The sequence below is a fragment of the Malus domestica genome, chromosome 07 (genome assembly GCF_042453785.1).
Source record: "Malus domestica chromosome 07, GDT2T_hap1".
Lineage (NCBI taxonomy): Eukaryota > Viridiplantae > Streptophyta > Magnoliopsida > Rosales > Rosaceae > Malus > Malus domestica.
The window spans coordinates 34,960,069-34,986,390 of NC_091667.1; the positions used below are offsets into that span (position 1 = coordinate 34,960,069).

Genomic DNA, 26,322 nt, shown 5'->3' on the forward strand with positions numbered 1-26,322 from the left:
CAAAGGGGGTTGTTGCATAATTTAGTGAAATACTCAATAATAGACTGTCAAGCACACAAAATTGAAAGTAAAGAAACAGCCATTATTTGCCGCTGCATTTTCACCTAATATCAATTGAATGAGAAAAAAAAAAAATCCAGAGCGCATAATATCAATTGAAGATGATGATACTGTGCATTAAGACACGAAAGTGATGAACAGTTTAAAGGTAATCGTGTATATTTTGGTTTAAGAGATTCTACTTTACACCGTGTAAAACACATGGTGTTTAGTTCCTACAATTTGAGTAATCATACATTTTTTTGCAACCATATATAAGTTAGAGAAATTTTTTGTATGTATTAAAAACACAGTACTGTAGTATTAACATTTCACGCGTCATAACTTTAAGCTAATTTTTCATTGCTCAGACCATTAGCGAGTGTGTTAAATTCTCACAACATTATATTTTTAAAGATAGTATGTGGATCAAATAGATTATTTTAAAAAGATATTTCTGTAATGGGATGAAATACATACACACACTAAAGCTATGTCACTGTAATGGAACTAACTTCTAACCACATTATTAGGTATCAAACTCATCCAACCAAGTGCAAAAGCTACCAAGCTTAAAGCTAAATGGTTAGATTAATAAAGTATAAGTTTCACAAATTGTATTCCAAATATAGATCATAAACTATACAGTGTGCACAGAGGTGGACTGGTGATGCAAGTCATGGTGTGTAACACAAGAAGATCTCGATATTTTAACAATGGCATATTATTTATATAAGGTGGGAGGGGGCATGGGTACACAATAAATCAAACGACGCACTACTACCTCAAATTCTCAATCATCACAGGATGATTGCAAACAATTGTGTTTGAAAATTTGAAAATATTATCCTTCTGCATAAGTGTGTGAAATTTGCTTAGTTTCTGTGTCAGTTTCATGATGTTTATTTTTCACTTGAGAAGCTGCTGCATCTGGTTTCTTAAATCGATTACTTTATTACTGTATATATTTTTTAACAAAGCTAGGATTACGAACTATGTGCAGGTCACACTGGCAAAGTGGCATCATGCAAGATGGTGAAGATGGTGCGATGGTAATAATCCCGGGTCCAATAATCCCCGCTTGCCGCTGACAACTTTTACCAAAACATGTAACAAAAACTGACACTTTTAGGTTTGTAATTCAAAAGGTTCAACAACTTTTTACACTGCTCACTTAATTCCCAATTGTGCTCGCAACGGCCATAACATTTTTGATAATTACGGGTAGTTGCCAAAACAGTAAAGTAGAAATTAGATCTTTCTATATATATATATATATATATATGTATACGTATATGTATATGTGATTAAATAGTTATATTTAATGAGGGCAGTCCATGCAGAGTATTATGCAAGTCACTACTAGCTAGCACGATTGTTTTGGATATGAACAATACTTGGCTACTAAAAAATGAGTAAGAATTCATACTAAAAACTCTTAATGTTTTAATTATAGAGTTTTGTGCTTATAATTAGAACCGTTCATACTATGAATCACATTATAAAGACCATCTTTGTAAAAAATAAATTAAAACTAAGATCGTTTAGTCAATCTATTGTAGAAAATAAATAGACGGTCCGTAATGCTTTTACCAATACCGTTCATTTGTTTTTAAATAGTTTGATGACTAAGCGACTTTAGTTTTAATTGATATTTTGCAAAGGCGATCTTTATAGAGTGACTTATAATATCAACGGTTCTAATTATAAACACGAAGTTCTATAAATTTACAACGAACAATTTTAAGTAAGAGTTCATACTCGTTTTTTAGTAGCCAAGTATTATTCTTTGGATATTTAGTCTATCAGCTCCTCACCAGTTACCTAGTTTAAGGTTATTTGTGTCAAATATTCATAGAGACAGGTCATTAGGCCATTTAGTGTCCCAAGTTCACCATCTATTATTAGGTGTTCGGCTTCATAATGATAGGTCTTGGGAGTCGATTGGTACTATTAGAAGTAAAACCATACACTTATATTTGTATTTTATTTTCTCAATTTCTTGATATGAGATTTATATTCAACAATTTGGAGTATTTTTATCTGGTCTTTTTTTTTATATATAAATTTACTTTTTTAGACGGAAATTAGACTTTTTTTTGTCAAACGACAAATGTTTATTAAATACGTAAAGAAAGTTTACATCAATAGCAAGTAAATCGAAAAGCCACTTAAGCATAGTTCATTTTAAAAATGAAACAACCGTGTCCTGTTACAGAACCCGACAGTCTTTACTTTTGTTTATAGAAATTAGATGTTAGATAATTCGATTTTACTTGCTAATATCTGAGTTGCTGTGGAATCAAGCAAGAAAACAAATAACAAATCCAAGGAAAGAAACAAAAGTGAAAGATGATGAGAGCAAAATCTTATCGAGTCAAACACTCGAAATTGATTCAGAAGCCAACTGTCCAGATTAAGATTGTTTATCATACATTGACACACAAATATATATATATATATATATATATATATATATAATGATTATGTATGTATGTATGTATGTATAATATATTAAAATATTATTTGTCATGAAATTGCATTAGTATTTCTTGCGCACTTTGGCAGATGCACGAATAACCAGTAATTAGGATATAAAATGGAAATATCTTGTCGACGTTTTACATGTATATATAACGACATATATAGTATATCTTATCAAAATTCTCAATTTCCTGTTTGTTGTAGTCTGGACGCACTCATCGCACTGTTCTCTGTGGAAGTATTTATGTACAACAAGAGGGGGCACACACTTCCTTACATTCTCAAAGGACCTAAAACCCCATCCCAATGTCTCCAATAGGATAATACTACTTCACCATCAAGGTATCTGAGGAGCGGGGTAATATTTCTCTGTTAATAATTGACCGAAAAATATTAGAATCAGTCACCCACGCACGTAAGTATATAAATAATGATTTGCCGATCATAACAAAACTTATATCAATCTAATTTCAAAACAACCAACAATTCTCAGTCGTCAACAGTTGTATATACATGCATTATAGGAAAAGGGTGTTAGAAAATTGATTCAGTTAATATACAAAATGAAATCCTCATAAAACTTTACTGAATAAGAAGTTAATTTCTACAAATTAAGTACTGGAAAAGGAGGAGGGGGAATGTGGTGAGGCAAAGGAGGGAGAGGGAAAGAGTAGCAGGCTTTATGGCTGAGAGACACCAGTTGCAAGTTGCATATATGCATGGGGATGCCTGGTCTGCTGTGTTTTGCAAGTGGGTTCTCACTCACACTGTGTTCCTTTTTTCTTCAAGTTTTAGTGTCTTCCAAGTTAATGAACAATGACAACGCACAACTGAGGAGCCCATTGTATTTGTATTCAAAACCTACATTTGCTTTATTTGCTTTCGTTTCAACTGGATAGCAAGCACGGTCCCCCCACTCACTCAGCTAATGAGTCTTCAGAGCTGCAGGAAGCAGCCACCACTTAGCATGGTTCGCCCATCCTATATATCAATATTTGAACATTTTCGGGCTACATTTATGTGCTACGTATGCTATACATGCATTGGGATATGTTTTACATCTTTAGTCGTAATTTTTATTCATTTGTTTGCTATCAAAGTTTCAATCCAAACAGTTGAAGCTCCGACCTATCCGAATTTCCACCTGATTTGCTAGGTTCATGTTTAATAAACAATAAAATATCTGCAAAAATGCGGTTACTAAGTGATAATGCATTTAAAATAAAATTATATTTTCACGATAGACAACATAAATCTACTTACATTTAGAAATCAAACTTACCACAAAATTATATCATTACTGTATCTCAAAAATATATCGTTGTCGTATCCGTGAGACTTTCGAATGGAAACAACTAGCCCATGAAGAAAGCCGGTCTTGTATTACTAGCATGGTTGAGTTGGACCAGGACCTTCAAACTTGATCGTTTGAAAGTGATTAACATACGCTCCACCAAATCATGCTAAATTAATGGAAATCATGACTTTTTTAGTTGAAGGTTGACGAATCATGGTCGACCCTGATCCCTCACGTTCTCATGTACGACAACCGTCCAAGAACACCCCTTTTTTCTTCAATAATTCATATTTTATTTTCAAATTTTTGTCTACAAAATTCATCAGGAGGGCCCTGAACCAAGAAAGACAAACGGATGGTTAAAACGTGAAAATATATATGGAGCTGGGCCTCTGACTGCCACCCAAATTGCAACTGTCTCTAATTTGTGTGTATGCGTGGCAGGCTTCAAGAAGAGTCATCACTGCTTATCACGTGACACGTGTCACCGTCAAGCACCTTGGCCCCACTAGGGCAAAGCACTCAAATTTCACCAACCGACAACGATGGTTAATCGAGTTATGGCCTTACGGGACGGAGGAAATGTGTCGAAATTTATTCCGCATATATATATATATGTAGGATTATAAAGATAATTCTTTGTTTAATTAAATAAAAAATTTGGGAAAACATGACCCTTTTCATTCTTCTTTTTTGGCAATGGTGGCATGGACCATATGGTCGGTCCATGGAAGAAGATTTGATTTGGACAGAAGCTGCTCATTGAATTTGGAACCAAAGCAACGTCTTTTTTCTGTTATACTTCTTTTATTATCAACGTAACATTCCAACTTCAAAATCTCATATGCAATGTCACACAGCAATCAGGTGGACTTTATATTGTTTAGTACTTGTCCAAACCATCTATTCTCAAAATCATTTGCAATGTTGTGTTCCGATTCGTTATGGGAATAATGGTGAGATTGGTCACATGAGAAGATATTCATGAGTATTCAAAGTAAATTGCTTTTATGTCTTCTGTCTCCTTCAATTCAAAATGAAGTACTGCCTATTTTTCACGTTGTATTGCTTGAACATTATAGTCGTTTTGAGATCTAATAGTATATCAAATCTTTTCAAAACTAAAAGTATATAAAAATTTGCTGCAATATCATATATATACCATGCAAGTGGAAAACTGTGATGTTTTTGTGTGGCCAACTGAAAATTAGCAGTTTCCATGCCTTCATAATTTGAATGTATATACATTTGCATAATATAATATTAATTATTTCTGTGATAAACATGTGCGAGCCTGCATTCACGTGTGTATCTCAGTATCTTTGTGAAGAGGACACTTCTGCATTTGAGATCAAGAAGAAAGACAAAGAAAATAAACATTTGCTCTCTTCAGCTTACTTTATTTGTGTGGACACTTGACAGCTGGTAAACTTTATAAACAAAAAACATACAAAACTTAAACCATTAGATTGTGTTTTGAATCATTCCAAAAAGATAAACATCTTTTTTCTTTTATATTTTATAATTTACGTGCATTTCAAACCATCAGATGACCATTTTAACTCAGTCTTGCTGTAAAGTTGTGTTGTTCTTTCTTTGCGGATCCCCTCCTAAAATATCTGTTACTGTTTCGAATAATTTAGAGGCGTGTCTTGGTCAAGACTATTTGTTCCAGATCTACGGGTTAAAAAGTTTATCTTTTTATGTCTCCCCCCTCTTAATCTTTCGTCCATTTCTTCTCATTCTTGAACGGTTACGATATTAAACAACGTTAATATCTTATATTATTTTTTTTATAGAAATAATAAGACAAAAAATAAAATGTGAGAGGAGGGGAGGAGGATATAAATAGGAAGGAAGAAAATTCTACTCCTTTTATGTGGCGGTGGCTTGAGTTTCGTGCCCCGCTTACAAACCCAAAAGAAAAGGAAAGATGGTTTCGATTAAACATTACCATCTTTTTTTTATGAAATTATCGTATAAATATCAAATTTCCTTTTTCATTTTCGAGTTGACCTAGTACCTCGTTTGGTTGACATTCTCTAGCAAAAGGGACACAAAATCTTTATTGTCAAATTTAAGATCACAAAAGGATCGGCCGAACAAGAAAAGTTGGACAAATGAAGGGATGTTTTCACCTTGTCGACGTTCTCTATTTTTATTTTCTCTCTTTTCAACGTGTAACTTTTGAGTCATGTCACTGTCATCCAATAGGAAGTCCAAGAAAGTGTTTACACATACCACTTGCAAATTATGAGGCTAATTTCTTCTTCAAACCCTATTTAACTTTTCGTTTTTTGCCACCTAAACAAATTAAAAGCACACCAAAATAAAAAACGCCTAAAGAATTGATATTCCGACATTATTCCTTTTTGTAATTTGGCATTATCTTACAACAATAATTTTTTTTTTAAATTTAAACATTCATTCTGCACAATTCGTTTCCTTTTATTATTGAGTCTGATTCTAAAATCATAGTGGATATGCTTGGTGAGTTCACTTGTGATCCTCGCACCCTCTCTAACTTGGTGGCTTCTTGTAAGTCTTTAATGCATGACGACATATGCAAGATTCAACACACTTATAGGGAAAGAGAAATATTCACAAATAAATGAGCAAGAACTCGTCTTCTTTGGAGTATGGCTGTCATATTTCCGAGGCTCCTCCGATGGTGTTGGTACTTTAGTTCAGGAAGATTTATGGGAGTTGCCAGATCCAGATTTGTTTAGTTGTTTTTGTATTTTGTTGTTGTAGGCCTTCCCTTGTACCCCAAAAAAAAAAGAAAAACGAAATTAGTCGGAATACATATTAATAAAAAAGGAAAACTAATGAAAATGTTTTGAAAACTTTGAATTTTAACGATAATGACAAAATAAAGGGTAAAGTGAATAGTACCATGATTGACTTTTTAGTATAAAAATGTGATTTTTCGTTAGAATGAACAGTACTGAAAGCTTTACGTTAAAGTTCCCTATTAAAAATCCGCTAGGGTTCGTCAACGAATGGGTTCTGGATTTTCCTAGTTGCATGTGACGATGCTGTGGCATGGTCGGGATTGGCTAGAAAAATACCACCTAAAGTAGTCCGCGGTCAAATTAGGGTTTTGACCTAAAAATTGAGAGTGAAGACAGAAGAGCTATGTTGACTCACCGACGACGACGTTTCAAAGTCTTACAGGGGCGGGCCCATGCAAACAGCCTCTCGGACTCCAAAGTATCGAGAATGCATTCAACCGTATTAGAAATCTGTAGGCCCGTTATACCACCAAACCTATTCGAGGCCCATGTTTTGAGGAGACGTAAATAGTAAATGGAGCACATTGAACAAACTAGGTACCAAACTCACAGATATTGTACGCTCTCGTTATTCATGTGAGTGTAACATGAAACCTCACAAGTGAAAAGAAATATCGATATATAGTAATACTAATCGGTAACAGTAATTAATTAGGTTAATTTCAAGAGTTTCTCAAAGTGATCAAGAATACGGCTGATGTCAAAATTTTATTTTTTTTTAACAAAAAATATTATCTACACTAAGATGTAGAGGGTAGATTTAACCTCACAATGCACTAGCACTAATATTGTTCAGATTCTTCTTTGGTAAAAAACAAATCTAAGATTTCTCGCTTACAAATTAAGACCGTTGTACTAAGCGGCAGGGATGATGCTGATTTTAACAACGAAGAGGACTCGTTTTCTCTCTAAGATTTAATAAATTCAAGGTACGTTAGAAGAAAAAAATGAAAAAAAAAAAAAAAAAAGCGTCAAACTTAGAAGGTAAAAGATGGGTTGCCGATTAAGAAAACATATCGCTTTTCAATTCCCTCCAAACTGTTTGCAATAGACCATTGAATGACATACCACCATAACTGGGATATACACTGAATTTCCAACAGACAAGAAAAAGAGAGACGGACTTCAGTAATCTGGAGATATACGCAACCAATTTGAAATAATAACAGTAGAGAAGCCAGACAACCTGTAAACAGCTAGGGTCGTCACCACTACAGTTTGAGCGAGGACCGCCTGCGGGCTTACAAGTTACCAAACTTCTTGTCAAATTCTCCAAATCTTTCCGTGGGAAGAAATCCGACAATAACAAGAGTCCGGCGACCTACCACTGGATTCCCTGCCTCAGAATTTTTGAAGTTCAGAGTTAGCCCCTGGCTAATAGAACATCCAAGTTGCTGTAACGACCAATAGACGGTGAAGTTTTTCTAGCATTTCTGTTGATGTGGTTTTTATCTTCCAGCTTCTGTGGATGCTCCTTAATACCTACTTGATTCAGATGCACCAATGCAATCATGCTAAAGGCCACCAATGCAGCATTTCCAAGTATTCCACCCGTATTTTCCAATTTAAGCGTTCTTTTAGCAAAATTGATACTTGAAATGAGAAATTTGATCAAAATGTTAGACTTCTTCCCTTCAGAGGCCACCAACTTCTCACCAGAAGGACTGATCGGAGGACCGTAAAGACTTTCAGGAGAAACTAAACGGCTTGCATCACAGACATCTCCAACAAAGGCAAGAGCTTCCTCAATAACTTGGTACTTCTTACCATGGTGCTCAGACAATCTCATTGCTAGAACAATACGGCTCTGCTCCAAGCGTGCAATCGCAGCATCTCTCTCAGCCCGCTGCTGCACCTGCACAGTCTTTAGAAGAAAACAAACTGACATAAATTAGCTGAGATGAGAATACGCCCAATAGCAATTCACAAATTTGAAACCCAAACAGTTAGTTTCACAAACAAAATGACACAGCATGAACAGAAACACAGAGAACTTCACCCTTTGAATGCAATGCTACTGTCGTAATACACAACAAAGCCTCAATATAACTTTAACGCATGGATTTCAAAACTGGACATGAAATGCATTCAGCACAATCGAATTCAAGAATTTACCCTGCAACCACTTGACCTTATGACTTGTGTGCTAGTGCGTAATGCGCATCCTACACAATTGCCAGCAATTTCACAACCTTTTGTGTTTCTTATCCCTTACTCATCACAACGTCTTTTGCTCTACGGAACTAGTCCCGATCCTATGTCTTTCTAACATCAGCTAATCATGTTCGGAACTTCAATTGCCTTTCTGAAGTCACTCATAAAAAGAAGGAACACAAGCAGACCAAGTTTCATAATTTCATAAGCTGTAAGCATTGGCCTATTTGCTGCAGAATTTATGCGTTAATTTCATAAGCTGTAAGGAACACAAGCAGACCAATGCTTACATAATTTCATAAGCTGTAAGCATTGGCCTATTTACATACATAATTTCGAGACTTGGGAGCAGCCTCTCCATAAATGGGGGTAAGGCTAGCCGACATTCACCTCTCCCAGACCCTGCTTAAAGCGGGAGCCTTGTGCACTGGGTACGACCTTTACAACAGCACAAACCATACATCATACGTTGATTTTTCCTCTATGATTTTTCCTTTTTGTTTCTCCATTTTCTCAGCAACCAAACAGAAATTAACAATTACACGGGACCGATAAATATCTTGAAAATTTGGAGTCCGAAAGAACTATTATTTACATTATCCAAGCATTTATACATTAATTTCGAATGAATACATCTCAAACCGACCCAATCAAGCATTTAATCACTCATCTTCAAATTTCCACCAAATTTCTCAGCAACCAAACAAGGCGTAGAAAAAGCCACGAACTTACATGGAAAAACTCGAGCTGGTCCTCGAGGTTCTCGAGCGCGGTGCGAATCGCATTGAGGCTCTTGGCCTCCCGAATCGCCGAGTCATCGTCGTGTTCGACCCGGAAGTCCTTCAAGTACACGTAGCCCGCCCGGTTCTCATCGGCGGCGGCGTCGTTGGGTTGCTGCTGTGGCTTCTTCTCACCGGAACTTCTGAGGGACTTGACGGAGTTGAGGAAGTGAGCTCGGGAAATGGAGTGGATGGCGTCGCTGAGCTTATCGTGGAGGTCCCAAATCTTCTCGAGGACTGCCTCGATTTCTTCGACTTCCATGTCCCATTTCATGGAGGGAAATTTGGGGGAAGAAGAAACCAAACTATATTTCTAGGGTTTTCAGTTCAATTCAATTTTTCAGGGTGTGGTCCGCCTTAAGCGATTCGGGTTTGTTATCTGGCGTGGCACACAGAAACACGACCACTTATTGTATAAATGGTGTGAAGTTTAATTTTTAAGTTATTAATTTTTTATCACACATATTTTACCATTTGTATGGTAACACATGATCTATTATGTGTTTTGGTTACTTTGAAAAATCTTTTAGGAACACACCCTGGTAATACAAGTAGTTGGAATTTCAAGTATCATACTATTTGTAATATGATATTTGGTGTATAGGTCATGTTTCCGACACATAAAAATTATCTTCCAGCTACATGTATAAGTTGTAATTTTTTTTTAAGTAATCAACTAGTAGCTTCACCACGACAGTCGACCTTTTCGGGGGTTGAAAAAATTGGTAGAAATATTTCAGTCTCCTTGATCACTATAGTGTAATCCACTAGCGCTGGAAATCGAACCCAAAACTATGTTGTGTGAAATACAAACATAAAGGGTGCGTTTGTTGTACCAGACTATCTCGGACTGGACTAACTTTATAGGCTGGACTAACTTTATAGGCTAAGGTGGACTGGCTTAGACTAGACTAAGCTGAATTGACTTAGTGAAGCGTTTGGTGCAGAGTCGGACTAAGACGCAAAATAAGGACAAAAAGGAAAAAAAAGGTTTTTGTTAACAAAACTTTCTCCAAAATTTTCTAAAGAAAACTAACGAAAAGTCCAAAAATAAAAACTTTAGTTTCAATGAAAAATGACAAATAAAGGTAGTGAATAGTACCAAAGAAATGTAAAAATGTGGTTTTTCGTTAAAAGTGAACAGTACCGAAAGTGTTTCGTTAAAACTCTCAATTTTCTAATACAAAGAAATTGAACCCAACATCAAAATTTTCTGCTGAATCCAACTACACCTAGCAACCAAAATTTACATTCTCTCAAAAACGTGATTTGAATCCTCAAATTTTACACTCTCTCACCTCAAAAACAAACATTTCCAATAAATCAACGGAACCCAAAAGCCCAGTTGAAAACCCTTGGAATTTTTCAATTGGGAACTCAACTTTCTATTGAATTACCACTCATATGAATTAGAAGAAGCCAAATAAAAATCACATTGATTTTTCGAACTTTCTGTCACATCCCGGGCCCGCTCCACCACCGTAGCATGATATTGTCCGTTTTGGGCCCTAACCATGCCCTCATGGTTTTGTTTTTGGGAACTCGCGAGCAACTTCCCAGTGGGTCACCCATCTTGGAAGTGCTCTGGCCTCATTCTCGCTTAACTTCGAAGTTCCTGCGGAACCCGAAGCCAGTGAGCTTCTAAAAGGCCTCGTGCTAGGTAGGGAGGTGAATATACATTTAAGGATCACTCTCCTAGGCGATGTGGGATGCTACAATCCACCCCCATTAGGGGCCTGACAACCTCGTCGGCACACTTCCAGCTAAGGATTGGCTCTGATACCATTTGTCACATCCCGGCCCGGGGTGGATCACTTCCTGGGCCCGCTCCACCACCGTAACATGATATTGTCCGCTTTGGGCCCTAACCACGCTCTCACGGTTTTGTTTTTGGGAACTCACGAGCAACTTCCCAGTGGGTCACCCATCTTGGAAGTGCTCTGGCCTCCTTCTCGCTTAACTTCGGAGTTCCTACGGAACCCAAAGCCAATGAGCTCCCAAAAGGCCTCGTGCTAGGTAGGGCGATGAATATACATTTAAGGATCACTCCCTTGAGCGATGTGGGATACTACACTTTCAAACTCATCTTTCCATTGATTTTCAATCTTTCCTCATTTTCCAAATTACCCCTCCGCTCCTCTCTCTCCCCCTCCCCCCTCAAACTGTCAAATATGTCCCAAAAACTCAACCACTTTTCGTTTTCCCCAATTTTAATATCCAACCCAACCTGCAAATTTCTCAGGGCAGCAGGAAGCCAAACATCCGCTTATTTTCTAGTCCCCCTTAATACCCAGCGAGAGCTTGGGATTCGATAGCTTGCTTTAGCGAACCCCGGAGGGCCTCGTAGTCGAGGCGAGTCCCACTTATTTTAGTTCGAGGGCATACCAAACACAATATTATAGTTCTACTTAAGCCAGTCCAAACCATTCCCTCCTAAGAAGGTGAAACAAACGCACCCAAAACTCCCTAGTAATTTCTTCACTCTTATTAGTACAAATTTTGAGCTAGACCTACTAGTTTGATATCTACCTTTCGACAAAAACAGAGTAACTAGTTTGATATAATAGGGATGCCAACAAATATATCGACAAAATTACTATCCGTATATTGTCCACGCATTTGACACTACGTTTATATAATTGTTCATATGGTTGTCAATTAAAATTTACGTGACAAATAATTTATGGTTCGATCCAATTCATTTTCTTTATCCCAATCTCTTGTACATTTATCTAATCAATAAAATCAGAACTTCTATTTATAATTTTAATTTTTCAATCATTGAACATGATTTTATACCACGACAAGTGGCCAGTAGAAAAGTGCGGACAACAGCTCTCTAAGGAAAATAACGGAAGATTTTGAGTTCAATTAATACTTTGTAAGTTGTGAATTTGCTTAATTGTGGTTATTAATATTATTTTCTTAGGTACATATATAGATCTAAAAAAAAATTAGACTCTTTTATCTTCATATACGGCAGTAAACATATACGCACATCTTCATTTTCATTTCTTGTATGTTACATGAAAAATTCAAATAAAAGAAAGAAAATAAACGAATACAAACCTCACCCAAACTCAAAAACTTTTTTGTTTTTCTTTCTTCTCGCTCATCGATCAAATTTTGTTTTCTTCGACTTCAAAGTTCGATCGGAACACTTATAGCAGCTCTTATTGGTATTGCTAAGGCATGGATATCCGAGCAAATGACCACAACTTTGCTCGAGCTCATTTATTTGATATATATTATTTTCTGAATAGTAACGCTTTGCTAGCTAATCAAACTCCTTAATTAACTACCTAGTACGTCGTCTTTGTTGTCGCTGATGTATTGGTACCAGTCATCTGTGTTCCAGCGTCGCGATCACTGCTACCATCCTCTCCGGAGATCTCCTCCAAGGACCGGCCTTTGGTCTCAGTAACCAAGAATGTGAAGAAAAACCCAAGCATGTTTGTGATAGCCAAGAATATCATAGCCTTCTGAATTTCCTTCACTTTACCATCTAAAGTATAGTTTTGCACCCCAAATGCACCCACCATGGCCCCGGCCTTCCCCGCCGCCGCACTCAATGCGTGACACGTGGATCTAATCCTAGTCGGAAACAGCTCAGCCGGAAGCACAAACGTGGTGCTGTTGGGGCCAAAGTTGGCAAAGAAAAAAGTGAGGCCGTATAAGGTTGCAAACATGTACTTGTTGTTCTTGAGGTCGTCATATTTGTAGCCTATGATGCCCATGAACAAAGACATCATGAAGAATCCCACAAGTTGGATCTTGAACCTGCCAAGTTTCTCGATGAAGAAGACGGTGAACCAGTAACCAGGGAAGGTGCCGAAAAACGCAACTACAAGCATTGCTCGAGAGGTCTCGAACATTTCTCGAAGCGCGTTAACCTCGACGTCCTTTTGAGTGAGACCCATCACTGGGAAAATGTCCTTTTGTGTTAAGTTTTGGCTATAAAAGGCGATATCCAACAAGAACCAAGTAGTTGTTGTACCTGAGGCATATAGCAAACGTCAGACCGATAAGATATCTAGCTAGAGAAATATTCTACGTAAATTCTTAACCCGAAAATATACGAATCCAATGTTTTATCTTATTAATATATCTTGTTGGAGATAAGTGGTATCATTTTACTAATTATTTACAGTATTTGGTATATAGTTGATGTTTTTACGAGGTAAAAAAGCGAGTATATATGAAGGGTACGTACCAATTAGGTGTTTTCCGTGACGCCTAAGGAACTCTCCGGAGAATAATGAGTAATCATTGGCAGCCTTGAACTGGGCCAACTTATCTTGTTCATCTTGGATTTCGATATCCAAGACCCTACCCATGTCAGCAGCTGCTTGCTTGGCGTTGCCTTCAATCAAGGCGGTGTACCGACCTGTTTCAGGCATTTTCATCCTCCAGTAGAAAGTGGCAAGTGCGGGAAAAGCTCCAAGCATAAGCACAATCCGCCACAGATAGTCCGCCTGTGGCTGCGTGGACATTACATTCGAATAATCCACAGGGATGGCGTTGAATGCCGGTGCAGGATACAGGTCGAGGAAGATTTTCGACAATGTCATAGACACCAACCCTGCAAAAATGATTCCGACACCCTGCATCGCAAACACCGCTGCTATAAACATCCCACGAGTCATTTTGTTGGCGTATTCAGACATGATCGTGGCGGAGAGAGGGTAATCGCCGCCGATACCAAACCCTAACCAAAACCTGAAGAAGCACAAGGTTGTCATAACAGAGCCCGCTGAGGAGCCAAATGATAGGCCGGAGCAAATGGCACAAATAACCATCATGATTAGGGTTATCCCGTAGACCTTCTTTCGGCCTAGTTTGTCACCGAGCCACCCGAATACGAGCTGACCCGATAGGGTTCCGACTAAGGCAACACCTATCACGAAGTTGTTGACGTCCTGTGGGAGCTTCCCCGGCTTTCCGGTGCCAGGCTTGTAGTAGTAAAGGCGGCCAAGGAGTTTGGAGACGGTGGAGATGCAAAAGAGGTCGTAAGCGTCGGTGAAGAAACCCATTCCGGCTATGACAATAGCCGTTACGTGGTACCATTGTGTTCTGGCTGAGTCCAGTGCATGCAGCACGGCTAAAGCCATTTTAGTAATTCAAAACTGGGGCCTTATACTCGACTGTTTGTTGTGTGTTTTCTGCTGGTGTAGACGTGGGTGGTAATGATTTTATATATAGGCGCTCATTTGTACGAATTATTACAAGGACGGACGTTTATACCTAGGTTTTGAGGAGAACTACAAGAAATCACAGAGGGTACGTATCAAGGATATTCCACATATATGCTTTATGCTTTGTGACTTTGTAATAAAATGGTTTATTCTAATTAAGATTATGGGTTAATCAATGACAAAACTTGATATCTTCAAGCAATCATAGCCACAGTGGTGGAAAGGAGATGAACAATTGCATGACGGCGTGGGTTTGAACCCCGGTGGTTAATCTAACACCTAATCTAACAAAATATATCATTTGAAGAAGAAAAAAAAAAAAAAAACAATCATAGCCACAATTAGACTAATCCGTACTAGGATCCTTCCACGTATTAACAAGAGTATAAAACATGATTGATGTGTCCTACTCACTGTTCAAAAAATTCTCGCCTAGCTGCCAGGCTGCTGGTCACCACCCCCGAGTAATCTCTAGGTGTTTGAAATTTAAGAAAGAGCAACCCGCCTAGACCGCCTAACTTGCCCCGACCCACTAAGTCGCAACTCTCACTTAGATAGACAATAAATAATTTTCATTTTACATTATGTTCTAATACTTTATAATTTATATGTTTTTATATTTTACAATTTATCTATCTCAATGTAATTATATATCCTTTAAGCATTAAATACTTATTTGTACGATATATAATAATATATCTAAATCACCTAGTCCACCTAGTCCGCCTAGGCCTGGCCTAGCCGTCTAGGCGGTAAACCCCAACCCACACAAGACTAGCACCTCGTCTTTAAGAATATTGTGGCATCCAAGGAGATCAAATTATCTTCAACTTCCCAGACAAATTAACCCATCAATTTTCTGGGTTTTGTAAGCAAGCTGCTAGGTAGCTAGCTATTAATTTTGTAATTGTCCTCTGGAATGTGGATGGTAACTATCTTGATATTATGCTAAATCTGTCGCTGTCTTTGTCTTTCGGCGTAGTTACTATCATTCTTTGTGAACATTATATGGTTTGACAATTTTGTATTGTATGATCATTGTCCTTTGTGAATTTGGTCGAATATGCTCTATATCTTTGAGTAAAAAACGAGGCTGTAATCTTAAGAAATATTATTGGGGGTTTGTCAATAAAAATAGTATGCGCAGCGGATAATTTTTTTTGGACATAGCATGTAAATTGGCATTTTATCGAACATTAACATTGGTAGGCCTAAGACCATTTGCTAAGACCTAGTTTGGGAGTGAGGTGTTTAAAAAAAAAAGCACCCATGAAAAAAAGCTATGAGGGTTTTAGGTGTTTGGTAAACTGAAAAAAAATGGCTTATTTTGGAAGCTGCTGTGAGAATAAGCTGAAATCAAAAGAAAAAGCTAAAGCTGCTATTTGCAGCTTTGGAAAACTGGCTTTTTTTCAAAGCACACGGAGCTACAATGCTTCTTTAATGAAAAGACCCACTATTAGACTGCTTTTTTTTTTCCAAAAGCACTTTTACAAAAAAGTTTACCAAACACTCTGCTGATTTATTTCACAGCCGCTTATTCTCACAGCACAGCCGCTTATTCTCACAACAGCTTTTTTTCAAAGCACAGCAATACCAAACCAGCCCTAAGTCATATTGCACATCTATCGACATATGTCAACATCTTTCGAGCATGTCAACTGATATCAATAGTTTTTGAGCGAACATGCCAATAGATGTCAGAGTGAGCCTATTGAAAGATAAAGATACCTATAGCAATACATATAAAGACATGAGGCTGACAGCTGAAGAAAGTTGCAGTTTTACCATAAAACTAATTGGCAATATGAGGAGTAGCCAACCTCTTATAAGCCCATGCAAAGTCTGTCATCTCATCAATGTAGGACTCATTCTCAACACACCCATTCACGTGTGGCGAATTTTCAAGACGTGGACAACACAACGGGGTGACTTGGAGCCCGTGTGGTAGTTTGGCTTCACACATGAGACAACATGCCCTGATACCATAAAGAAAGTTGGGGTTCCACCATAAAACCAATTGGCAATATGAGGAGTAGCTCAACCTCTTAAAAGTCTATGCAAAATCCTTCATCCCATCAATGTGAGACTCATTTTCAACAACAGCCACCCTGCCCAGTATCCATAAAGGCAATTCGTCGAGGACAACTTCTAAAGGCATCTCAGATTTTTAAAATACAACACTCAGCTCTTTCATGTATAATTTCTAAGCTTGAAGTCAGCCCACCTTGCTCCAAGGTGGATCAGATTCGCCCCTTGACGACATCAGGTTTGCTGTTCCCAATATGGTGTCTCATTTCTGTCGACTTCTTCATTTTTTGACACGTGTTATACCACGTAACACTAGCTTATTAAAAATTATCAGAATTAAGTTGAGATTAAGTGGTATGAGTCATGACACATGTCAAAAAAATTAAAAAAAAGACACGGAAGAGACACATTTTGAAAGGACAGCAAGCCCTGGCCGCGAACTTAGGCCTTGTTTGGCACACCATATAAGACACCGGATAGTATTAATAATACGGAGTACGGTGTTTGATGTTCGTTTGTATTAAATAGTCACCGGATTAAACAATCCGGCCCATCTATTTTATACGATGAACGCCCGCTTGCTTATCCTCTCCAAAACCACGGTACAATTTAGTTGGGCGCTCTTTCCTCTCTAGACGAAGCCACTCTCTGCTCCAGGTTAGTTTTCTCACGCCTTCTTCTTCATCGTTGAATCCCAGTTCATCTTCTCATTTTTCTTCTTTTTCTTCTTCCCAGGTTTCCCTCCCTCTGTTCTTCTTCTTCGTTTCCCCTCCCCGATTCAACTCTTTCATATCTCTCTTCTCCCTCTACACTTGCATGAAAAAAGAAAAACCCAAGTCTATCCGAAAATTGTCAACCATGGAGAACGGTGAAATTCCCGAAGACGCCAATGAACGTAAGCCCTTTTTTCTTAATTCTCTGGAGCTTTTCATTAATTTGGTGTTCGTCGTTATTCTTACGGTTTAATTTTGTCTTCGTCGTGATTCTTATGGTTTAATTTTTGTGGGATACTACTGGTTTTAGATTGCCCATGTTTCCTTTCTCTCTCTTTCTCCTAAGGTTTTGTGCTTTTTGTTCTTCCTTTATCTGCAACTATTGTTTTTTAAGTTAATTTTAGCCTGTGCTTTTTGTGCTACTACCCCTCTCCGGCCAAGATCTCCGCCCGCTCCTCCACCTCCTCCCAAGATTTCCACTTCTCCACCGACATTGCACGTAGTTAGCTGTTATGGTTTAATTTTTGTGGGATACTACTTGTTTTAGATTGCCCAGGTTTCCTTTCTCTCTCTTTCTCCTAAGGTTTTGTGCTTTTTGTTCTTCCTTTATCTGCAACTATTGTTTTTTAAGTTAATTTTAGCCTGTGCTTTTTGTGCTACTACCCCTCTCCGGCCAAGATCTCTGCCCGCTCCTCCACCTCCTCCCAAGGTTTCCACTTCTCCACAGACATTGCACATACTTAGCTGCTAGAATTTGGCCCTTTTAGCAACTCAGTTTAATGGCTAGAATTTGGCCCTTTTAGCAGCTCAGTTTAATGGCTAGAATTTGGCCCTTTTTGCAGCTTAGTTTATTGGAAAATAGTTTGAATAAATAATACGGTCATTAATCCGATACTGTACCAAACGCCCGATTAATTTAGTCAGTACTATCCGGTGATTATTTATCCTATCCAACAGAAATAGTTAGTACAGTCCGAGTTGCCAAACGAGACCTTAAGGTGGCTATACATGTACTTATGGCTAATTGGTTAATTGTTTCACATGTGTTTTTCTTATTGGAACTAGCATATGGGCACACCACGGTGAGTTAGCTGTGAAGGTACCATTCTCTTTGTCTCGTTGAGAAGTATGGTTTTCATTTTTGAATCACTTGATTTCATTGAGTATTGAAGAAGTTATGAATGTTTAAAGTTTACTTAGTTTTCGGCGAGTTTTCAAGTTTTCACTCGGACTAGTCAATTTTGAGGTTATTTTCCGGCAATCTCTGGCAACCATTGGGTTTTGAAATAGGTATAATCTTATTCTACACTTTCCTATCTTCATTTTGATATATTATGGGTCGAATTTGATTAAGAAACGATTGAGTTACGAAGCTTTGAAAATTACCCAAACTTCTGGCCAAGAGCTCTGGGACACTTAACGGAGTTTTTAACGGAATGACCAAAATAATGGACGGTGGACAATCTCATGGACCACTTTAATCGATTTGGAATCTCAGGAACTATTTTGACAATTTACCCTATCTTCAACTATAGAAATGAGGTTCAAGGGGATCTCGCACAAGGCTTGGGCCGCCTGAATAACAAGTTTAGAGTTACCTTCCACCATGATTTTTTAAAACCCTTTCGTTTTGCATACTTTAGGCCCTCCTTGAGAGCCTTCGCCTCCACTTCATTAATGGTAGCCCCATCAAGATTAAACGCTCCAGCACCGATCATATTGCCATGTTCATTCCTAATAACAAAGCCTACATCAAATTTCTCCTGCACAACAGAGCCACCAAAATTTAGTTTAATAAAATTATGGTCATGGGGTGTCACTAAATATGATGTCTACTCTCTTTTTTTGCAGCCAAATCACAGTTTTAATTGAAAACTCTCCATTAGAAGAGGCTCCCCGCATTAATCTATCCGTCGTTGGGTGACTAGGAATGGTCTCATTGCAAACCTTTTAACTGTGTCAACGCTCAAAACTTGGTTTACTTTAGTTTGGTTCCAACAATTATCTTCAATAATATCACTTACCTTCAAGCTCCAATCCATATTACTTATCTGATCCTCAGGAACAAGATGAAATCATTCAATAAGGAATAAGGAAAAACCCAAACTCGGCCCCCAAACCAAACGTCTTGACCATCATCCACAATCCATCTCATACCCTTTCTGTTCACATCCCTATTTTGAAGGGCTTCTCATTATGCCATGAATAACAGTGAAAATGTCAAAATGAGAAGGTTGCGAGCACTTTTTTTCTTTATTTCAATATGTATTGGTAATTATTGGTTTGTTATATTAACACTCCACAAATTGTTGAATAAATCTCACATACTTAATACACCATACACTTGCTTTTTCAATGAAAAATTATTTTAATACATCCCACATACTTTCCCATAATAACCTCACACCTCACATTCTCAATATTTTCTATATCCACCCCATATTTTCTTTACACCCACATTTCTTAAATCTTATAAAGCTTTTAATTTGGACAAAAAATGCCGACTGAAAATTTGACAAAAGATGCCGCTTGAGATTTAAAACATATGTGGGTTGTTTTCGATTCCACAATTAAAACTCATGTCGTCTGTTTTTAATATTTGATGGTAATTTTATGTGTTTAATTCTTCATGTAATCCCTGTGATCCCTAAAAGATGAATACGAACATAGAAACTTGAATAACGTAGCAAAAGCAAGATTAAATAATTATCGATGTCGTCAAAATCACTAAAACAATAAAGAATATGAAGTCTTACCTCATGTGAAACTTCCAAAACATCTATTTCGTGTTTCATTCATCAAAAATATTTTTTTTCTCAATCAAAATGTTTGTAGTTTAATTGATTAGGGTTTTGTTCAACAATAGAGGGACGGAGGAATTTTGATAGTTGAAGAAGATAAATAATACGTTAAAAGTGATTTGAGGTGTATTTAGAATATATATTTTTTAACCTAATAAGGTCAAAATTGTCATTGCATAGTAGGGTAAATAAATTATTTAATATTAAATTTTAATGTGGGGTGCTAATATAAAAAACCTAATTATTTTGATTTTTTAATTAATAATTTTTTTATTTAAATGACGGTGAGTAGCCAATCAGTACTATTCTCACTTTGAAGTAGATGTCTTATGTTCGAATCTCGTCAATGACGAATTCGATACCAAATTAAGTTGTGCGATTCACATGTAGGTTTTACTGCCAAAAATTAGTCGCTCTCACAAACGCTGCCAAATGTGGCCTTTACAAACTCCACGCCGCTGATACGCTTCTTCTCCCTCTGTCCCTCTCTCTCTCTCTCTCCTCGCCTCCCTCCCTCCTCTTGCGCGCCTTACTTTCTGGTGAGCCTTTTGTTTACTGCTCTCTCTCTTTCTCTCTCTCTCTCTCTCTCTCTCTCTCTCTCTCTCTCTCTCTCTTATTTCCTATTTCTCATTTAAAAACAAAAATAATTCAATTTTGTTGGGTCAATACTGATCAGAGAGGGCGCGGCGAATAAGATGGTGGAGTTGGAGCGAGCCCAGAATCCATGGATGAGCATGGAGCAAACGCACTCGGTTGGGATTGACGGTGTAGATTTGTCGGGCCCGGAATCAACCGCTACGGTTAGAGATGGGGCTGAGTTCTCTGCCGCGCAGCTTCCCAGAACCTCGGACTGGCAATTGGGAGTTGCCGAGCGAGCTTTCTCGGCGGCGGGGGCTGCGTTTTTATCGGCGATTATTGTTAATCCGCTTGATGTTGTAAAGGTATGCCCTTTGATTTGTTTTTGTAGTCTGTTTGGTTTCCGAGAAAGTGAGAAAACGTGTAAAACGAAACCGACATTCATTGCATTTGATTTTAAATTTATTTATTTTAGGATTCATTACAATTTAGTAGCAGGGGAAGAACTGAAATGTTGAATTTTGGGTATTTTTGGTATATGGGGTTTTAAAAACACAACAACAACAATCAAAACTTTACCCCACTAAGTGGGGTTGGCTCGCCAAGTCTTCCGTTAGCTCCAAGTTTTAAAATTTTACGAAAGACTATGATCAAAATTTTGGTTGTTTTAGTGATTTGGAAACATGGACTGAGCAAATGTTGTTGTTTTTATATGCTGTTGCAGACGAGGTTGCAAGCTCAGGCAGCTGGGGTTCCTTACTCGCATCCACTAAGTAATGTCATTAGTCGGATGGCATATTTCGGGCCAAGCATGGTATGAACGCCTTACTTCTATGTCCTAAATTTAGATTCGTAACCCTTATTCTGTTTGCTTCTGTTGTTATGGTGGTGTAACTATAATCCGAAATGAAATGGTTTACATATGTCGCATAGGTGTCTCGGCATGAAACCTTATAATCTTTCAATTAGCTGACATATTTAATGTTATGTGGTATTGTGAGTATGAGGAGTTACATGTTAGTATTTTCCCTAGGTTATTGAAATTACCCGAGAGGCTGGGATATGTAATATTTCTGTTTGACGGTTTCAGTGCAGCCTCTTGGATTTTTCTTCTCTTTTTTTCCCCCTTTTATTTTCTGTTGATTTAGCAGAAATAATGTTGTTCTCCTTTTTTCACTTTTGTTAGTTTATTTTTTGTGTGCTCAGATGTTTGCGGATCTAAGGTGTTCACCAACATGCACTCGAGCTGGAATTCAAGGCACTGTTTCAATATGTCCTCCAGATTGTTTTCAGTACAAAGGCACATTGGATGTCTTCTACAAAATCATTAGACAGGTGGGTGGGTTTTGCGGCGTTGTTTTAGATGTATTAGTGATGTCGAATGTTCATGAAAAGAGAACTGTAGTTAAACATGTGCACCTGCTTATTTGTTTGTGATTATATTGCTTTGTTAATTCCTGTTTGTAAATCATGATATGTGTGCATAGTGCTTATCCATGCCTGTCTAAGTAGTCACCTTCATCTCTCTACTGTTCTTGTCTGTGATTTTGACTTTGGAGAGTGAAATTGCAGGAAGGATTTGCAAGGTTATGGAGAGGCACAAATGCAGGGTTAGCCCTCGCTGTTCCAACAGTAAGTTTTTAACGTTATCAGGTCTTAGTTGGGTTTCCTCTTGGGCATGCCATTAATCTTTCGTTTATGTGACTTGCCTTTTTGTTAATCAGGTGGGAATTTATCTACCATGCTATGATGTGTTTCGCAACCGGTTAGAGGAATTCACTGCCCATAATGCACCAAGCGTGACAGCTTATGTCCCGCTAGTTGCCGGCTCTTTGGCTCGCTCATTAGCTTGTGCAACTTGCTATCCTATTGAACTTGCTAGAACTCGCATGCAGGTAACTTGGAAGTTTAGAACTTCATATTAAGCTTAATCTTGTTCTACTTTCATGTTATAGATGTTTTCTCAGATTTGTTTTGGCAAAGTTTGGTCTGGCTTTCAGAGCCGACTTGTGGAGGCTTCTTGTACCTTAATTTATTTTAATTTATCAAAATTTTTTTATTAGGCATTCAAAGTGATACAAAATGGCGGGAAGCCTCCTGGTGTTTTGAAGACTTTATTTGGTGTCGTCTCTCATGTCAAGACGACAAGTCATGTGCAGAGCAACTGTAAGACCATTTTTTCCTGCATTCCTCAGATCCATTTTTTCATCCTTCTCTTTTTCGAACTTTCAGAAATTTGGCAGAGAAGATTTTTCCCCCTTCAATTTGTAGAGGTTAAAATTTTATGAAATAACTTGGGGGAATTACGGAGCAAATTTTTTAGTTTAAATGGAATCACTCCTGCATTAACTTGTCCATGAACACAAATTAAGACCTGAAGTGAAATAAGTGACGATGAGACATCACTTCTTATGTTTTTTTTTTTTTGACGTTTGCTGCTTTGGCTTCACTTATTATTTTTTTATAGTTGATGCTTTTGATATAGTCTCTCTTTTATCAGTGCAAGGTTTTCGCATCCTGTGGACTGGTATGGGAGCACAGCTTGCTCGTGATGTTCCCTTCTCAGGAATCTGTTGGGCAACCCTTGAGCCAGTAAGGATTCATTCTTCCGATGGCTTATTCTTTTGTATCTTTACTTGCTTTAACAAAATCTTATTTCTGTCTGAACAGCTCAGGAGAAAACTTCTTGGTCTGGTGGGTGATGAAGCCAGCGCACTCAATATTCTTGGGGCAAATTTTTCCGCTGCTTTTGTTGCAGGAAGCCTTGCTGCTGCAGCTACATGTCCGTTGGATGTTGCAAAAACCCGAAGGCAGATAGAGGTAGTTTGCTTCTCTGTTCTGAATGGATCTCTTGATAAGCAGGAACTTCTTTTGATGAACATGTGATGCTTATAAACAATTCTACTGAAACTGCATTTCTGGGGAAATTTTTTATACTTTCTTTTTTATATATTTACCCTGCTCTTAATCTATATCTGTTTTGGAATAAAAAATCAGAATGATCCAGTCAGGGCAATGAAAATGACAACACGGCAAACACTAATGGAGATTTGGAGGTATCCCTCTAATCTATAAATTTTCCGATTATTCATTTCGATCTCTCCTAGGAATTACACTTACATTTATTCTGGTACAGGGGTGGAGGTTTGAAGGGATTGTTCACAGGAGTTGGCCCTCGCGTTGCCCGCGCTGGCCCCTCTGTTGGGATCGTGGTTTCCTTCTACGAAGTTGTGAAGTATGTTCTCCATCAGCGGTATGCAGCTTCATGATAGTGGGGCAGATCCATTTTTTCTCCTTTTTTGTGATCCTTCGATTGTGTCTCCTTTGATGCGGCGTCCCGAAACTTTGCAAAGGATGAGGAAACGATTTCGATACGGAAGATTAGCTACAAGTTTTGCAGATACAATAGATTTTTCCTCTAGTTTTGGATGTTTACTTTTTACTCAGTTTTGAGCAGACATTTTATCGTTTAGGTTCTGCCCTTGGCTTATTTGTCCAAATTTTTTCTGAGAGTTCATCTCAGTTAATTAAGTTATGCCGTTTCTCTAAATTTCGCTCTTGATCCCTAGTTTGCATATAAGATATTGAACTGGTTCGGGATTGTTGTAGGGCTTGGTAGGAAGTGATTTAAAATGACTGAAAGCGTTTTTCATGAGTGTTTTTGGAATCAATTCTTAGTGAAGATGTAAGTGAATTATGAAAAAATATTTTAAGTGCTTTCTGAAAGAAACACATAATCCGTGCTTCTTGAAGGAAGCACTTAAAAGTGCTTTTGAAACTCATACACACTTTAACCAAATGAGCTTTCAATTATTTTAAAATCACTTCCAAATGAGCACGTAGAAAACTCGTTTCTCACAAGTGATTTTGTTAGAAATACGTTGACAATTTTATTAAAAAGTCAAATTGAGGTAACACCTTTTCTTTTTCGTTACTTTTCTATAAGCGATTTTTTAGGCTTATTTTATTAACATCCTACATATTATTTATTATATCTCACATACTTAATACACTACACATTTGTTTTTTCAATTAAAAATTATTTTAATACACCCTATATACTTTCTCATAATACCTTTACACTCCACATTCTCATACACCTAATATTTTCCACATACACCCCACATTTTCTATACATCTCAAATTCTTCAAATCTTATAATACTCATTTTCAATTTTTATAAATTAAATTGACTTAGGATTAAAACCCTAACATTCTTTTAAAAAGAGAATTCTACAATCCGGTCTATTGAACTTTAGTTTCATTAATTGAGTCATCACTGCCAATCTCCTTTTCCCTGTCTCTTAAGCATTTTGCTAACAAAAAAGGATTTCTGCCAAACCTAACAGAGCAAAGTAAACCCTAAAGGATGAATAAGAATGAAAAAGGCATTGTTGGGTTGGCCTCCTATGAAATTGGGTAGTATGGAAAGCAAAAGTAGGCTTAAATAATTACCGATGTCGTTGAATAATTAAAACAATGACAAATATGAAATTTTACCTTATGTGAAGCTTCCGAAATATTGATATCGTGTTCCATTAGTTAATTTTTTTTCTCAATCAACGTGTTTATAGTTTCAATAGTTAGAATTTTATTCAACAATGGAGTCAAGGGTGAGAAGGGTTTTGATAGTTGAAGAAGATAAATAATGGGTTAAAAGTAATTTGTGGTGTATTTAGAAATTTCTTATTTTCTTTAAACCTCAAAAGGTCGAAATTGTCATTGCATAGTAGGTTACATAAGCCACTTAATATTAAATTTTAATGTGGGATGCATTCAACATTATGTGGGGTGTTAATAAAAAAAAACCGATTTTTTACTTTAAACACCAAGTGCTGGAAGAAAGATTTGTCATTTAGGTGTATGTGGAGAGCACATTCGTTTTAACCAATATGGCTACATCCAGTATTTTCTTTTGGTCATATTAAACCGAAGAAAAACAAGAAATTTACAAATTAATATACTAATTAATGAAATTTAACGTTGGAGAACCAATATACATGGAAGAATATTCAACAAAGTCCTCAAATAAATGTACTCTTGTCCAATTTGCAAATTGATTTTACATTATCCTTGCTTGATCTTGCACCGTCCGTTTCCCTCCATCTCTATCATCATCGATCATCGGACGGTACAATTTAGTGGATGAGATATGTGAGCACTAATGCCAGCAGCATTAGAGCGTATGCTATCCCTTGGTCTATTGTTGTCCCTGCAAATTGCACAATACAAAAATAAAGTAATTAACAATAAAATTCATTAGTTATAAGTGCTTACCTAAACAACACCAGAGAATACTCATAGAATTAAAGATGTAACGTTTGAAAATGTTTATTTAAAAAGTATTTATGCTCATAAGCATTTACGCTTTTATTAAAAACAGATCCAAAGTTTTAATAAAAAGGTAATCCTAAACGAAGTACATAGCAATTGCTTTCTATATGTTAGCCCCGAAACCATA

General features: G+C 37.3%; 3 protein-coding genes across 5 annotated transcripts; 1 reads left to right on the forward strand and 2 right to left on the reverse strand.

The window, feature by feature from the left end:
• Positions 1 to 7,618: 7,618 nt before the first annotated feature.
• On the reverse strand, positions 7,619 to 9,995 carry LOC103439843 (plastid division protein PDV1). Of its 2 annotated transcripts, none has more exons than XM_008378465.4 (2): positions 9,502 to 9,995; positions 7,619 to 8,479 (listed from the first exon to the last, which is right to left on the reverse strand). In XM_008378465.4, the coding sequence occupies exons 1-2, from the start codon at positions 9,820 to 9,822 to the stop codon at positions 7,979 to 7,981; spliced, it is 822 nt and encodes a 273-aa protein (XP_008376687.1). In that variant the 5' UTR covers positions 9,823 to 9,995; the 3' UTR covers positions 7,619 to 7,978. The 2 variants fall into 2 exon arrangements, with proteins under 2 accessions (XP_008376687.1, XP_017188998.1); XM_017333509.3 differs by having other exon boundaries at positions 7,619 to 8,470; positions 9,502 to 9,944.
• Positions 9,996 to 12,680: 2,685 nt separating this feature from the next.
• On the reverse strand, positions 12,681 to 14,739 carry LOC103440144 (low affinity inorganic phosphate transporter 4-like). The gene is made up of 2 exons (XM_008378810.3): positions 13,762 to 14,739; positions 12,681 to 13,545 (listed from the first exon to the last, which is right to left on the reverse strand). The coding sequence occupies exons 1-2, from the start codon at positions 14,657 to 14,659 to the stop codon at positions 12,851 to 12,853; spliced, it is 1,593 nt and encodes a 530-aa protein (XP_008377032.1). The 5' UTR covers positions 14,660 to 14,739; the 3' UTR covers positions 12,681 to 12,850.
• Positions 14,740 to 17,305: 2,566 nt separating this feature from the next.
• Positions 17,306 to 24,411, forward strand: LOC103439844 (mitochondrial carrier protein MTM1-like). Of its 2 annotated transcripts, XM_070824998.1 has the most exons (13): positions 17,306 to 17,428; positions 17,507 to 17,666; positions 20,676 to 20,824; positions 20,962 to 21,226; positions 21,586 to 21,675; positions 22,068 to 22,196; positions 22,434 to 22,493; positions 22,586 to 22,756; positions 22,925 to 23,027; positions 23,362 to 23,453; positions 23,532 to 23,681; positions 23,859 to 23,917; positions 23,998 to 24,411. In XM_070824998.1, exons 4-13 carry the CDS (start codon positions 20,981 to 20,983, stop codon positions 24,128 to 24,130), a joined length of 1,233 nt encoding a protein of 410 aa, XP_070681099.1. In that variant the 5' UTR covers positions 17,306 to 17,428; positions 17,507 to 17,666; positions 20,676 to 20,824; positions 20,962 to 20,980; the 3' UTR covers positions 24,131 to 24,411. The 2 variants fall into 2 exon arrangements, with proteins under 2 accessions (XP_070681099.1, XP_008376688.1); XM_008378466.4 differs by lacking the exons at positions 17,306 to 17,428; positions 17,507 to 17,666 and adding an exon at positions 18,034 to 18,774.
• The last annotated feature ends 1,911 nt before the right edge of the window (positions 24,412 to 26,322 follow it).

Coding starts and splice junctions, on each gene's coding strand:
- LOC103439843 (XM_008378465.4), bottom strand. CDS start 9,822: ATGAAATGGGACATGGAAGTCGAAGAAATCGAGGCAGTCCTCGAGAAG. Junction 8,480..9,501: donor ACCAGCTCGAGTTTTTCCAT/GTAAGTTCGTGG, acceptor TTTCTTCTAAAG/ACTGTGCAGGTGCAGCAGCG.
- LOC103440144 (XM_008378810.3), bottom strand. CDS start 14,659: ATGGCTTTAGCCGTGCTGCATGCACTGGACTCAGCCAGAACACAATGG. Junction 13,546..13,761: donor TCACGGAAAACACCTAATTG/GTACGTACCCTT, acceptor TATATGCCTCAG/GTACAACAACTACTTGGTTC.
- LOC103439844 (XM_070824998.1), top strand. CDS start 20,981: ATGGTGGAGTTGGAGCGAGCCCAGAATCCATGGATGAGCATGGAGCAA. Junction 21,227..21,585: donor ATCCGCTTGATGTTGTAAAG/GTATGCCCTTTG, acceptor ATGCTGTTGCAG/ACGAGGTTGCAAGCTCAGGC. Junction 22,197..22,433: donor TCTACAAAATCATTAGACAG/GTGGGTGGGTTT, acceptor GTGAAATTGCAG/GAAGGATTTGCAAGGTTATG.